Here is a 16893-nt window from a genome sequence, read left to right as displayed (position 1 = left end):
CTGCACATTCTCCATGAGCTCATTGCTTTTGCCAGTATGAGATTTGGTGAGACAGCATGAAATAATTTCTCCTGCATCTTCGGTAATGTTAAATATAGAGGCACTGTTTGTCTAACATTTTTGCCTAATGAGCCATGAAACACATTTGCTACTGTTGACCTAGTAATTTTAAGTATTACGGCTATTAAAAGCCATTATGTGTCATTCAGCTGGAACAGAGTGGGGTTGAACTGTTCTCAGAGGGGTTTGAAGAGCACTGGTAAATCAGATCAACTGAAGCAGCCCCGCTGTTAGCACTGTGTGATAACCTGACTGAAGGTGTGCAGCCTGACCAGAGCTGAAAGTTTCATTTACAGCATGTATCCACGTGCCACACATTAGGGGAGAAAGTAGCCCACCGAGATCATCTGGCAGTTTAAAGTAAAAGACACTAAGACAAATAATGATTCATTCATGTAAAATGTAAACACTGTGAACATTAAATATTACGTGCACGTTTACCATATTCTTCTCCTGATTCTCCCTCGAGAACAGCCAGACGTTCCAAGAAATAATTTCTTTCCATATGCATGAACTTCGACCACACACACACACATCCATACACGCACTAATATCCTCCCAGACCTCATTAATACAGTGTTGTGGATCACTGCTTTACAGGGCCTGACTTAGAATCACAGTTGGAAGGCAAGAAAATCAGATTAAACAATTAATGTCAATTAGCCCCGGCCAAATCATTCCACAAACAATTGGTCTCTAGTGCCCTGCTTAATTACGAGTGACTCTCAGCGCCTTATCAAGAGCCTCATCTGGCCCGTGATTCATGTCCGACTCTCCACTGTCCCGCAGGCACCATCAATTATCCTCCTGTAAACAAACTCTTGATAATAAATGACATGTCTTGCTGAGCTCTATTAGCATAGCCTAATTTATGCCCACGTGCTAGTCCCACTGCAAAACCGCAAGTGATCATGAGGCCATCCTGATTAGAGAAGGTCCGGACATTGGGTGAAACTGTGAAACGATGAGGATGGTAATAGAAATGCCAGAATGTCCCTGCAGAAGTGATGTAGTGCACTTGTTTGTCACTGTTATTTTTTATTTTATTTTTTTTTTCAGTGATAAAGTCACTCGCAATATTAAATATTTCTAAATTATTCTATACATAGGTGTTCTTCAACTGTGGAAACATTTATGACAAAAAAGTTGACTTTTCTTAAAACTAACAAATGTTGCTTTTACATTACAATTGTCTTGTAATTTTTTTTTTACTTCATCTTAATACTTTTTGATACTTTTTATGTTGTAGCTGTTATTGTTTTTGCCTGTTCCCACATTCTTACTCATAAAATAATATTTCTCAGCTAGTACATAATAAAATATTCAAAATAATATCCATGACTTATTCTGATTCACTAGGGTAGACCTACAATAATTAGCATTTGGAGCTGTCGTGTCGGATTAAATATGAAAATACCAAGCTTTAGCAATTCGTTCTCATGTGTTTAAGCCATATCTGCAGTAAAAAGAAAGTCTGCTAACTGTCCTGTGTGGCTTTTAACTACAATTAAATGTTGTTGTGTATACTTTGAACTAATCAGAGAGCTAGCACTTATTATGGTCACTTTTAAATAGCAACCTCTATTGAATCGCCCATTGTCATAAAGAATCTGCACAGAGTCAACAGGGGAAGTGACAAAGCCCATGCCAAAGAAAAACTCAGACCTCAGAGGCAGATAAGATAACTTTCCCTGATGACTTTCTTTCTGAAATACACTTTACTGAAAATTGTTGATGAAGCGTTACAGATCTGTTCCAAAATGGCAATTCATGCCTAACATAAAACAGCTAGGGGAGAGCGGGGTAAGTTGTCACATGGGTAAGTTGTCACACTGTTTATAACTCCAAAACCTGAGGCTCTATCTCAAAAATCAAAAAGCCACTTTGTGTGACTTCTTCTTCTATAGTAAATTTCCTGTTCAAATGTGGTCAAGATCTCTCTAATCTGAGTTTAGCTCAATTTTCTTATTTTTTGGCTTAAAGAGTAAAAAAATTGCACTCTAAATTTTATGCAATACAACTTTGTTAGGTATGAATGTTAAAAAGTATTATTTTGCACAAAATAGAGGAGACAATAACGTGTCTTTTGATACTTTAGCTGACATGCTATATTGAGCTAACCTTGAGATTTAGCCAACTTTAGCACACAAGTCAGTTTGGGGCAAGTTGTCTCAATGACTTTGGGGAAAGTCGTCACATATGACAACTTGCCCCAGTACAAAAAAACACATAGAACATGCTCAAAAAACATTGAGATGTATTTCTGGAAACTGGTTTTGCACCGTCCTATGTCATAGATCGACCCATTCAGAACCCTGCCAGGCCCCAGCAGCAAATCTGTTCTGTCTAGCATGCCCAGTTATGCTTCTGCTATCACCAGCTCACCCTAACCCAGCAATGCTATTTCTGACAGCGGACTACCAACTCGAGCAATTCTTAGAAATAGAAAAGCAAAAAAGAATACAGCTGAATCAAGCTTAAAGCAATTTCTAAATTGTTGTATGCGAGTCAAAATCTGGACCAACTACAAACGAGGCAGTTAAAAGAAGAAAAATAATAGAAGAGTCATCATCAGATGATGAAGAGTGCTTCTGCCTCGACTTTGTGGAGCCATTTTCAAACATTCGTCCAAAAGAGTCCTGGGTAAAATGTTTAAAAATCAACAAATGGGCCCGTGATGCTTGCACTTCGGTCAAGGCAATTTAGGTGTGCCAGAATTGTGACTCTGAAGATCAGTCTGATTAGTCAGATACAGGGAATCTGTTTTGTTCAGAGGTTAAACATGTTAAGTTAAGCGAGTTATCTGCAGTATATCATTTCATTCATTCAAAGTAAAGTGGTCTTGCCACTTAAATGTGTTTTGATTGAAATGCGTATTGTTTGGATTGAAATAATAGTTTTTTCCTAATTCTATAGGCATGGTTTTTTTACATTTCCAGTTCTGGTTGAATTTTAAAGTTAAAATCAATAATCAGAATTAAATAGTTGTGTTCTTATTTTTAGATAGTCTAGTGTGACAACTTACCTGCCGATGGGGCAAGTTGTCACAAGTGCACATTCTCTATTCAACAGTCTACAACTCTATAATGATATAAGATATGAAAATGTAATGAAAACAACATATGTGCCCAAGACTTCATTCTTTCATTTGGTATGACATTTATGTTATTGTGATGTACGGTGCTCATTAAATGTTAGACAGTTTGAAAAGTGTGACAACTTACCCCGCTCTCCCCTACTATGCAAGAAACATGCAATTTTATTTTTAACCACAGATGGCAATAGAGAGGTCAAGGTTCTGCAATGCAGCACTATATATTACATAAAAAAACGATAATATTTTAATCAAAGATGTAAAAGCAACATTAATTAGCCTATTTCTGCGATGTAAAAAATTAGATAAATATTTATATAATTTCAGACCCAATGCCCTAATTAAGGTTTTTTTTTTCCAGATATTAGCAGAAGGAACAATGAAAAACAACAAACTAAGAAAACGAAAATAATCAAAACAAGATGAATATCACAGAATATTTTTCTTTTAATACGTTATAATGTTGTGTATCATTTTCAATCAAGTTATATATAAGTATTAAATTAAAATCTTGAAATTATCTAGGATAATCTATTAAATAATATATGAAATTATTATTGGCAAAGCAAAGAAGTCTGTCTTTCAATATTTTCACCCCAGAATGCTGCTAAACAAAATACATCATTTGAGATACTGTGGAAACGACATGAAAATTATGACATTTCAGAAATGTAAAAATTATCTGATGATGTATTCTATACACACTGTTTGCCACTGTTGTTTTATTAGGGTTTATTTCTAAAAGTCCGCAAAATGCCTAGAAACACCTATATATGAAGGTTACCCTTCCACTTACTCTGTAGGTTTTTATAACACCAAATGTGGGGAGGAGCATTTTAGCAATTACCGTTATTTCATTTCAGCACAATACAATGCTGCATATCATTCCTTACAATATAAGTTCCACCAACATCCAAACCGACACTGATTCTCTGATGTACAGTGTAACCATGACAAAAAGCACACACAATCTCACACCCCCACACACATATAAATACACGTGTTGCAGGGGGAGACAGCAGGCATGATGACATGTTAAATAACCCTAGTGATGTATGGTTTAATGAACCCCCTTGTGTTGATCATACTCCACATTAATCAGCCAGCTCCAGCAGATTCCCTTCTTTTCTCAATGCTCCCCTGATAAACTGCAATTTCATTTAACCTTGGACAGCAACTTTAATAGCTTCCACAGGACAACTGTCAATACTTGCCTGGGTATACAGTGATTAAATTGCATAGCGAGAAGACCGTCCTGACTTCCTTTATCAAGCCCCACCCTCATTCCGCCATTCCTCAGTTCTCTCATTTTTACTTTTTCCTCAATATGATTTTTACTTTAGTCCTAAGGGGATGGATTTTTGAATTCAATACCAGACAGTTTAAGAAGAGAAAGACACAGCGGTTTCTACAAGGTTTCTGCATTGTAAAAATGATCTTTGAATCAAGAGAATCACACTTCATTAAAAAAAATATATATATAATAAAAAAATATATAAAATATATATATAATATTTATATAAAGATATATATTTTATGTGTATATGTACATTTTAAGAATAATTCTGCCTTAAACTTTCATGTTTAATTCAATGTGTTGCAATTTATTTGTACTGTTTTGTGAAACATGCTATACATTTCTGATTAAAATACTTCTAAACTCTTTTTTTTCTGTGTATGTATTCAGTACACATTCAAAATTAAAAACACACCACTGGTTAGCCTTCTCATTATTTCTCCTAAAGTGTATCAGACTAACAGAATATGATGCCTACTGTTAAAACCGATTTCATTCATGTTATTCATCCTGTAGGGTTTTTGTTCAATATTATTTTTTCAGATGAAACAATATACTGAGACCATCCAGGATATTCAAAAGCAGCCCAAATTTAAAACAGTGGCATCTGATAGACTGATAGACATTAGATTAAAAATAAAACTTTAACTTTAAAACTTAAAGCTACCTAGTACAATATAGCTAATATGATTTAGTTTTTTGAGAACAGGAACATCTTTTTGTTGCAATGACACGCCGCCACATATCTCTGGCACTACAAGTGTCTGCCGACCTCAGCACAGCTCCAGCGCCTTTCTGTCTGTGACATCTAAATTCTCTCCGTGTCAACTGAACACAAATTATAAGCCAAGAGACATCAGCTGACTGATTAAAAACAAGTGTCAGACTATGGAAGGACAAAGGAATGTCTGTGAATACAAAAAAACAATCAATACACCTCCCTTCCCAAGTGAGCAGTGTGTAAAGTAGACCATGCTTTGGAGGGCATGAACTATAACATCTTTAAAACCTAATAAATACAGTTTAAATGTAATGATTAAGATGATCAGTCAATGATTGCATAAGTATTTATTATATATAATCTAAATAAGCATCAAATGAAGGCTATGTTCACAGATCTGACATAGAGCACTGAATCTGATTTCAATATAAGAAACTCATTTCCATGTTTTACATTTATAGTTATATTTATTTATAATACATATGAGCACTTTATGTAATAATAGTAGTAGTAGTAGTAGTAGTAATAATAATAATAATAATAATAGTAGTAAAAATATAGTAGTTAGTTTGATCTTAATAGAACCTGAAAATATTGTTGTCTAATAACTCTAAAAGGTCCATGAAACACTTCACAAAGATAAACTAACTAACTAAAAAAAATGTTTTAAAAATCAAATGATAATGCAGCAGGGCCCCTCTAAAAATGAGTTTGCTAATTTAAATGTTTTGTCACAGTGACTAAAAGAAAAAGAAAAGTTGCTTTTGTGTCACCGCAATGACATAGTGAGGTAGGCAAATACTTGTCTCTCCGCCCTGTCTCTCCCTTGTCTCCTCCCTCCCTTTCTGTAGTGGTGACAGGCACACGCTCTGGTCTCCATTATGGCTCTGGATGGACAGAATGGGCAGTTGTGGATAATTACTGAAACTGTAGGAGTCAGGGCTGACTCTCCTCCCCTCACACTGACAAACTTGCACGCACCCACTGGAGTAATGTAGGGGACAGTCAAAAAAAGTCTGGGAATAAAGGCTGTGTAGTAAATAACAGGGATGATTTTATTTGATTGGATTTGTGATCCGCTGCATTCATTCTAATGGTTTGATGATCAGTTTGAACAATTTAACAGTTCAGATCTGACCAGCTTATTTATTTGATCTATTGTGTTAGACCAACTTCTGCTATTCAAAAACTTCAAAATTTTAGTTAATAAAGTATTTCTTTCTTCCACTGAATGAATGCGTGAATGAATGCATGAATTAATCGATGAACAAACAAACAAATAACTGTGCCTAAACATGCCTGATCTCACCAACTCCAAAATTGTGTTTGTTTGTTTGTTTGTTTAAAGGGTACATAACATACACAGTTTCACCCAGTCTCATGTTAATATTGAGTACTTATAGAGTAGTACTGCATCCTTCATATATCCAAAATGTCTTTAGTTTTATCATATTTATAAAAGAAAAATACAGCTATAATACTGATGTTTCGAGTTGTTTCCATTAACATATATTCACTTATGTGCTGATTTCCAACAAAATACAGAAATCTGATGCAATTGTACTTACATGAATGGGTTTTTTTTATCACAGGGACAGCTCTATGTTTTAATAGCAAGCGATGTGCAAATCCAGCGTCGACTTGGGCCTTGTTTATAAAACATGCATCACTCAAATGACCAGAACACACAAAGGCACTTGATACACTCCATTGCTGCCCCGGAAAAAAAAAACTGCATCCACTGTTTGTGTAACGCTGGGTTCTTTGGAAAGCTGAACAAGGTAAACTTTCCCTCACATCCAAAAACGCTGTTATTTGTAGACATTCTCAAACAAATCCTATGCAGCGCTGCGACGATTTCCAAATGAAGCGCGTTGATGTGCGCAGTCTCGATCTCCTCTGGTCGACGTGTGTTCCGACGAGTTCCACTCTCGTCTATGTCATTATATCCAAAATTGAAAAAAAAACAGCTGAAACTTGTACCAACCCGGAAGTAAGATATTCGGCACAGAAATTCTCAGGCATTCTGCTAAATTATTTTTGAAAACTTTGGCCATGTTTAGCATGAGAATCCATCTCTTTAACACTGTGAACAACTCTGAATACATGAAACACCATTGTACCCCCCCCCCCTTTAATTTATTGAATAATTCTCTTTAAAATATATATTTTTCATTTAGATGTTATTATACATATTTTTTTAGGCTGACGTGTCTGTTTTATTCATATATGTGATGTCATTCAAAGACATTATCACACATTATCAGCTCAAAACACTAAGCAAGTCAAGGGGGACCAGTAACTGGTTTTTTGCAAACCATGAGCTACCCTAAAGAGCTTTTTTCCCCCCTTTCGTGCTTCTAAAGAATCTTACCTAATTAACTAGAATAAACTACAATGTAAAGGAGGGGAAAGCCTTTTAGAAAGAAGCAACACCCTTCTACCGAACACACACACACACACATATAAACTGCTACCCATCCATCCCAGCCAAGGGGGCTCCCATCCAGCCTGACAATAACCCAGTGGCAGCTGGTCGATCGATACCCGACAAAAGCTCGGAGGTTGGGGCAGTCAAAAGATTGTTAACTAGCCATTTCATCTCACAGACATTTAGATGATTGTTCATGCTTCACTGCACTCCTTCAGCGAGGGCTGCTGTCACACCTGTGCAGGGACCTTTACAAAGCCTGCTTACCCACTCCTGATGACCTCACTATGACCAGCAAATAGCCAGACACAAAAGCATTGCTCCTCAGAATGCATCATACTTTACTGCATTTTCATGCATGACTGAAGGAACACAAGCAATATACTGTATTTAGCAATACCAAAATTTTGTTAAACTATCTATCTATATATCTGTTTGCTTTTATTTCTTTATTTATTTAGCATTTTGCACTTTGCATTTTTTGACATCTGTGTAGCTGTATTGTCCATGGGGTTATAATGTACGTAGATACTTTGTCTCCTTATGAAACTTTCCGTCCAAATCATTCCAGCCATTCATTGAACATTCCAATCCAAAGGATTAACTTTTGAAATATTAAAACGTCCTTGCAACACCAGAATTACAGTTTATGATTAAAAACAGGTCCCTAAGGGTCATATCAAGAGCTGACCCTGATGTCATATTTAAAACCTAAGAAAATTTGCAGCTGTCATTCAGTTTAGTACATTGGCTCTATAGTATAGTGTGTAACATTAGCATGTGATTTGTTGGTTAATTAGAGGGCTTATGATAATGATAATGACCACATAGCCCATGATGCCACATTTCCAGGTGTTTAGCTTTGGTGATTAGCCACTGGATGCGTCCTCCTCCATCTAGTGTCCACACAACACTGATTAAATCAAGATGAATTAGTTATTGGACACACACAGGCAATGTCGCTGGTGTAAGTCATATGACAAACACCACCTTATCTGGTTGGATTTAATCGGTTAATTATCCAAAGCAGCTTGTATTCATTGGCATGAGCATGTTGCAAATATACAAACGCCCAGAAAAACATTATAAATGTGATTTTGAGGGACTAACCTGTACATGTGTGTGAGCTTTCTGCTTAAACTCTGCACACTTGTCCTCTAGTGATCATATGTCAGCGTTTACAGTCCTGTGATCATGTGTATGGTTGTGTGATCCAGCAAAAAGTCAGCACATGGTCCACGGCCCTGATCTAGTAGTTCAATAGGGTTGTGGGCCGTGTGCCGAGGGTTGGGGCTGGGATGTGGATGTGGACTGGCGCTCTCTGAGGTTCATCCAGGCAGAGCCAGGCTTCCTGCTCCTCCTTTGTCACACCATTTGGGCTCTTGTGTCTCGGGCTTCACTGCCCTAGCCTCACTTGGCAGCCCTGCACACACAGGGACATCTGTTCTCTCTGTCCCACCTCCTGCTGAAAAGAGACCCACATTTATATGATATTTCACAAAGGCATTAGATTGAACTATAGTAAGAGTTCATAACGCTTGAAATTATTTGTATAACAAGCAATAGAGAGAGAGAGTTTATAACATAATTATATATATATATATATATATATATATATATATATACATACATACATACATACATAATAAATGATAATATAATATGATTATAATATAGTAAATGATAATGAAATAGTAGGCCTAAATGTTAGTAAATTAATTAGTTAAAAAAAAATTTTATGGACCTGTAATCCTGTGCAACACAAACAGATTCCTTGTAAAAAAAAAAACAGGCAAAACTAAATAATCATACTTAGGATTATTTCACAAAAGATTCTGACTTTCAGAATGAATAAGCAGGCTATAAACAAATACATAAAGTTTAAAAACCTGTAATTGTCTTTATTCAAAGTAATAATTCATTTCTTTATTTAAAATTGTATTATTTATTTTATTATTATTATTTTTATTATTATTTACATCGATGCTTTCAAGGTAGTCTTAAATTTTTATTACTAGTTTCGAATTCCAGCAATTAGTCTAATGATGTTTCACAGCACTCGGACAGGTAGACCACTGGATTATCAGTTTTCCTGGATAATCATAAGATTAAAGAGAAAAGTGCTCCCACCATCTCCGGGACACAGCCGCTGACTTCCCCTCTTTTCTTTTCGCAAAATTATTGAGAGCACGCTATATTAAACTCATTTTGTTCGTGCGCACTGGGCCAGAATAACGCGATGATTAGGGCCACGAATGGGACAGGTTTCTTCAGCTTGATTTCATGACGGTAATGTAGCCCATCCATGGGGGAAGAAAGGGAGAGATAGGGACATCTGTTCAACATAGGCCAAAGGGAACCTCAGCGGTCATGTAAGGCATCTTGAAAAAAAAGCAACAAGGCTATTACATGCGCGAACGTTTTGTTGTTGTTTTTGACTCCTTTTATCATTATTTATTTAATTTGTTCGTCAATTTATTTAATTTAATCATTTACGATATTAAACCTCTGATATAAATTATATAGGCTACACAAAATCCACGAATTAAGTTTTATTTGCACATTATTGGCCCTGTAGGCCTATGTTCTAGCCTATTTTGTTTTAATAATTTATTTAAAAATCAATAAAATTGTTAAATGTGTTTTCTGTAGTAGTGTTTCAAAATCACACGCTGTCGTTTCCACCTCATCCTGTGCAGATCACACAGTCTTGTCAGAGGACATTAACACATGTTTTGATTACACCACCGGTGGCCGAGCCGCTCCTCCGTTATTCGTAATTAAACTCAATTCCCAAAGTAACATTTATCTTCCAGGGTCTGCGCGTTCACTGTGCGTGAGCGCCACTGCCTTCTGCTGTGCGAGAGGAGATGCGCGCGAGGTCAATCAATAAGCCGAGGACACAGACACGGTATGTGCATCATGCATCTGTTGCAATCAAACAATGCTGCTGTTTATGGGACATTTTGTTTGCGTGTGTATGACATTTGTATTTTGGCAAGGGTTGCTCGTGCACGTTGAGTTACGGAAATGTAGGCTATTGCTGTGAAGTTTTACCACTTTATTTATCTGTTATATTTACATAGCCTATACTGATGTAAAGACATGCATATTTAAGGGATTCTATTCTCTGTTTGTTATGAAAATGTTTTAGTGTTGAACAGAGATCATTCGTTGATGGGTTTTCGTTTTATTCAGTTATCATAATCTCAACACAACGACGAACCAAAGATCATCTGAGAGAAAAGTTCAATGCTATTTTGACGTGATGGATGTTTGAAGCAAAGGCTGTACGCTTAATTATTTGATAGAAGGCTATATTTTATTTATTCTGTAGAACTAACTTTACAAACTTTACAGAATTTGTTTCAGAATAAATAGCTGCAATTTAAAATTGGCGCACAGTAGCCTATTTCCTATTATTCCGATGTGCTTTGCTTAATTTTTTGTAGCATATTTTCCTCACTCTCAATTTTGAATGGAATTGCTTCTTGTTCTTTGAACTAAAAAAGGTAAGCACTGCCAAGGAAACAACAGAACTGTTGTGCAAATCGAAGAAACAGAGAAATGAATCTGATATCACTTCCCGCAATAAAAGAGGCGACACGGCGGAGGCAGACGATTTGATTAATAATCTTCGGTCGTTTTAATTAACTTTTTGCTGTCCTATAATGACCAAGTTGGTCAGCGGAGCCGGTCAATAAGAATGTTAATATCAAACAAATAAAACTTCTCATGATTAAAAACCTCCTGCTTTATTAAATTTGAAATTCAAATGAAATGTATGCCTCTAGTCCACGACGCATGTAAATAGAGTAGCCAGGGCCACATCATTATCCTGAGAGCATTTCTGCATTCATCGTCCTGATATGAATTGCCCGCCACTGTATTGCTGTTGTAGAGTTAACAGAACACAACAGACATATCCCACCTCGTAAAGACGTTTACATGCATTATGTTAAATTATTATTTTATTTATTATTTATTTATTTATTTATTTATTTATTATGTTTTTTTTTTTTTGCACTGACCAACATGGGTTAATAAGTTCACATGCCCCCAATTCGTAATTCATACATAATAGTAACAAAATGTCGGAAAACACACCATGCAGTCCTGCCTTGTTTTATGCATGTTTGTGAGTGTGTTAGTTAGGAGAGAGTGAAAGAAAGAGATGGTCTGTTATAATATAAAGTTATGTGAGTTATATATATATATATATATATATATATATATATATATATATATATATATATATATATATATATATATCGATTTCGTTAATATATTTTAAATCAATCTACGCGCGATGCACGCTTGTTGAATATCGTAAACTTTTATTTACTAAAGGAAAGTTTTATTAAACGATTATTTTCGAAACAATAGTCAAAGATTTAAAGAATAGAAAAATGATTTTCGAAAGCAACCTGTTCGTTTTGTCTTGCTGATCTGTAACGGCATAATTTGTTAAAATAAATTATGGGAATCTAAATTCTTTCAAGCAATCTTTAAGACTATGACAACGACTTATAAGAATGATATGATATTGTTATTTTTGCATTATCACAGCTTGTAGCAGACGTTAGTTAGAATAAGAATAAGAATAATTCAAAAACAGATCAGGGGTCCATCAACCTCGTTAACCTCTATATACAAAATAATAGAAAAGTTTTCCTTATAACTTCCAGTCCTACTCATTTAACTTCAGTTGTATTATGAGGGGGGTGTTGGAAGGGGTGGAGATCTTGTCCGAAGTGCTCTATCGATGACCTCAAGTTAGAATGTTGTCCCGTGAAAGTACGGCTCTTCCTGATTGGTCGCCCGTGTCACAGCGGCACTTCAAAGCCGTGAGAGGAGCTACAATTGTGCTGGAATGGGCGGACCACATCATTGTATTGCACACCTCTAAAAAAAAACAAAAACAAAAAAAAACAGTGCTCTGATTCATAAATATAAAAAGATCCTCTGAGGAGGGCACTTTTGTGATGGCAACTTCACTTCTAGGGGTGAGTCTAAGGAGTTTCGTGCTGGTTTAATTAGTTTCCTTTATTGTCCTGCTGTGGGGATTAACATTTCTTGGGTCAGCCGGGGAGAGAGTCACTTGATTATGTTTTAAGCGAGAGAAACAAGCAGGACTTCCATTTCTCAACTACGACATTGTATGTATAACATTTATTGGTATTTATATGTTGTGTTTCGCTTTTGTTTTTGTGTTTCAATGGTTAAGATTTCGTTACTGCCAGATACTTCAGGTATTTTGGGGTTGTACGATAAAGGGCAGCAAGTTAAAGGTGTTCTTCAAAGCACCCAGTTTCCAAAATGTAGGCTACCATCTTTACTTACCTCCTAACTTTTTCTTTTGTTCCAGGAGGAGCCGAGATTGGGGTCGACTCCTTTAGCCATGTTGGCTGCGACGTGTAACAAAATCGGGAGTCAGAGTCCTTCTCCTTCCTCTATTTCGGATAACTCCTCTTCGTTCGGAAAAGGATTCCACCCGTGGAAACGAGCGACAGCCAGCAGCTGTAGTTTGGGATCCAGTTTGTCCTCTTTCGCTCGGAATGGTGGTGGTTTAAGCGACTCTTTTGGCACGAACACTTCAACAGGATCCAGTGCTTTTTCCTTAACTTCTGGTACTTCATCCAACTGCCATTTCGGAAACGACTACTCCGTTTTCCAGGCGTCGGTTTCCAACAACTCCCAAGAGCCCAGCCACCAGCCCATGTTTATTTCCAAGGTGCACACGTCCGTGGACAGTTTGCAAAGCATTTACCCGAGAATGAGCGTGGCGCATCCCTACGAATCGTGGTTCAAGTCCTCGCACCCTGGCATAACCACCGGGGATGTGGGCACCACGGGCGCATCCGCGTGGTGGGACGTGGGAGCCGGTTGGATTGACGTGCAGAACCCGAACGGAGCCGCGCTCCAGACGTCCCTTCACTCCGGTGGGCTGCAGACTTCTTTACACTCTCCTTTGGGGGGATACAACTCAGATTACTCGAGTTTAAGCCACTCTGCCTTCAGTACCAGTGCGTCCCCGCATCTCCTGACCACCGGTCAGCATCTCATGGACGGATTCAAACCCGTGCTCTCTTCGTACCCGGACTCCAGTCCCTCTCCCCTGGGTGGAGCGGGAGGTTCCATGTTGACAGGGGGTCCGACGGCCTCGTTGGCCGGGTCTCCGCGGTCCTCAGCGCGGCGCTACTCGGGCAGAGCGACGTGCGACTGCCCGAACTGTCAAGAGGCGGAAAGACTGGGTCCAGCTGGCGCGAGCCTCCGCAGAAAAGGGCTACACAGCTGTCACATTCCCGGGTGTGGGAAAGTGTACGGAAAAACGTCGCACCTCAAGGCGCATTTGAGGTGGCACACCGGAGAGAGGCCGTTTGTGTGTAACTGGTTGTTTTGTGGGAAGAGGTTCACGCGCTCCGACGAGCTCCAGCGACATTTGCGCACGCACACCGGCGAGAAGCGCTTCGCTTGTCCCGTGTGTAACAAGAGGTTCATGCGGAGCGACCACCTCAGTAAACACGTCAAAACGCACAGTGCCGGAGGATCGTCAGGGTCGGGCTCTGGGGCGAGTGGAGGAAAACGAGGGAGTGACACCGACAGCGAGCACAGTGTGCCCGGTAGCCCCTCGTGCCACTCACCTGACTTGTTGCAACCTTCCGAGTCTGTCCCGACGACGGGCTTGAATGGCAGTGCAAACTCCCTCGATTAATCCCATTCTAAATGCACGTACACGAATCTCGAATGGACTAGAAACTTATCTGACGGTTCACAAAAAGGTTGTGCTCGATCGGTAACACTTTATAAAAACTTTCTATAACTCCAGTTGTTATCTAACACTATCAGATAGCTTGTTACTGCCCATTCAATTCTGAAAATCCTAAAGGAAACAATATAAACCAAAGTTTGGTTTCTTTTTAGCTATTCGAATGTACATTAACTAGTTTTCTGTTAAGCTTAATACTATTTGTTAAGTTAAAAATGAAAGTTATTATAAAGTGTCACCTGGTGGAATAACTGTGTGGGCATTTCACTTGGATGTTGTTAAGTGATTCAATTTACGATTAAAATGTAATTTACTAGCCTGTTTTGGTCTGCACAAATTCTGTGTGACATGAGTTTGGTAAAAAATAAGGGAATATTAAAAATGAAATAATTTGATTTGTGCATTCTGATGGGTATTTGTCAGATAGTCTTATTTTACTTACTGTTGCTATGAAACAGAAATATATATATATATATATATATATATATATATATATATATATATATATATATATATATATATATATATATATATATATATATATATATATTACCCATCAGTGACGTGGCCTGCTAACTTTTTTTTTCTTCTTCTTTTCTCAAAACTGTGGCACTTTATTCATGAAAACTACTAAATTCCAATTCCGTAAGTATAAATAGCCGTAGTATTGAATAGACTTCGTTTTGTCATTTACAAATCAATTTCTTTAATATCCGAAAAATAGTCTATATCGCACATTGGTCTTTGTCGAAACTACAGACTACAATTCCTAAGTTTGTATGTACTTATTTCCTTTTGCTGCAAAAGAATGTAAATATTGAAAATAAAATAGAACAGAATAGAAGGTCATTCCACACTGATGTAAAACGTGGGTATGTATTTGTTCATGAAGCAAAATTTGAATACTATTTTTAGTTGCATATATTGACTTTAGTAAATATCCAAAACTGTACAGGAGTGTTTCTTCTTCGTTTTTTTTATTTTATTATTATTATTATTTTATTTTATATTTTTTTGGTGAAGAAAACCTCATATTTCTCCACGAGTTGGACTTTATTTTTTTGGAGGTCTGTCATAGGACGCACTTTGAAATTATTTGTATGATTTTAAATTCAGAATTCAGTGTTTAATCACGTTTTCTAATTTATGTAAGCATGCAAAGGTGAGCATTTATTTTTATTTTTTTCACATCGTTAATTTGAGAAATTGGCTTTCTAATTTAAGCCACTCAATAAAATCAACATGGATTCAGCCACAGTGAACGGTTTGCCGCTGATATTACTGCAATGTCCAATTTCTATATAATAATATGTGCCAGTGCAGGACCTGTTACGTCATTTCAATACCAACTGTAAAAAATAAAAATGTTCAAAATGTTAAAACTGCAGTTGTTGTGAACCCCCCCCCCCCCCCCCCATTTTTTAGAGTTGTACAAATTCCCTAAATAGCTAGAGACTATAAACCTAAACTTCTGAGAACATTTGTATGAGCTAAAATAAGAACTGTAACTTAAAATTATTAAGACACTCAGTTGTTGAATTTAAAATCAGTGACTAAAAATTTGAGTTTCTGTTAATTTTTGAAAGATATACTTTTGCAGTCACTTTAAAATAAAATAGGCATATATAAATCTCAGAGCACACCAACCAAATAACAAAAATTGTTACGTCTTCAGTGGCCACGAAAACAATTCATGTTCAAGGATTTCAGTAATTATCAGAGTGTGTCTTTCAAAAATAAACATATAAAGAATATTATCATCGCATATTCTGTTATAAGAGTTGTTTACATACGGAAAATATATATACATGTACAAATTTACTGCAACAACATGTGACCATACAAACAAACTTGCATGCACAAAATGTAAAAATATGCAAATCCAGCGAAGAGTTTGGGGACTGAAATTAACCTTAAACAAGATTTTTAAATACTTTACTTTAAAAGTATTTTTTTTGCTTTACTTTAAATAAAAAGTTTTATTTAAACATGCCTAAAAAAGGAACGACAACAGATAATGATGGATAATTTATTTTACAAAATCGAAAAAGCATCTCAACAATAAGCAATGTATTATATTAACAGGAATGATACAAGAATAATAGCAGTTACTATTCGAGAGACAATAAAGTTAAAGCCTGTGCAGAGAAAAAAAATGGTCCAAAATGTTGGAGGCTCAAAGCACGAGCACATTGCGCCCCCATGCGCCGAGCATATATAAACGAAACCAGTTTTAACATTCAAAGGGTTTATCCCACTGTACAAACGCATAGAATCTTAAAAACATTATAAAAGTACTGCAGTTATCTGTTGAAGCATAGGCGTATTGGGGGGGGGAAGTATCAAGGGATTTTTAGTGTACATTTTTATATACAATAAAATAGAGATTTAGATATACAATATATTTTTCTGCTTACATAAGAATAGTATATTTACAAAGAGTTGTAACAAAAAGTGTAGATAGCAATTATGCCACGTTTTTCATGTATCCAATAAATATCTGGTCACATGGCATTGGTCA

At 36.7% G+C, this 16893-nt stretch overlaps 1 protein-coding gene across 3 annotated transcripts; it reads left to right on the top strand.

Annotated features, from left to right (window-relative positions):
- Window positions 1-10374: 10374 nt before the first annotated feature.
- On the top strand, window positions 10375-14842 carry LOC132103593 (transcription factor Sp8-like). Of its 3 annotated transcripts, none has more exons than XM_059508698.1 (2): window positions 10375-10514; window positions 12972-14842. In XM_059508698.1, the coding sequence occupies exon 2, from the start codon at window positions 13005-13007 to the stop codon at window positions 14316-14318; it is 1314 nt and encodes a 437-aa protein (XP_059364681.1). In that variant the 5' UTR covers window positions 10375-10514; window positions 12972-13004; the 3' UTR covers window positions 14319-14842. The 3 variants fall into 3 exon arrangements, with proteins under 3 accessions (XP_059364681.1, XP_059364679.1, XP_059364680.1); XM_059508696.1 differs by lacking the exon at window positions 10375-10514 and adding an exon at window positions 12465-12609; XM_059508697.1 differs by lacking the exon at window positions 10375-10514 and adding an exon at window positions 12616-12762.
- Window positions 14843-16893: the final 2051 nt, after the last annotated feature.

This window comes from Carassius carassius, chromosome 24 (assembly GCF_963082965.1).
Source record: "Carassius carassius chromosome 24, fCarCar2.1, whole genome shotgun sequence".
Taxonomy (NCBI): Eukaryota; Metazoa; Chordata; class Actinopteri; order Cypriniformes; family Cyprinidae; genus Carassius; species Carassius carassius.
The sequence above is the reverse complement of the archived record's forward strand: the minus strand, read 5'-3'. Positions and strand labels throughout refer to the sequence as shown.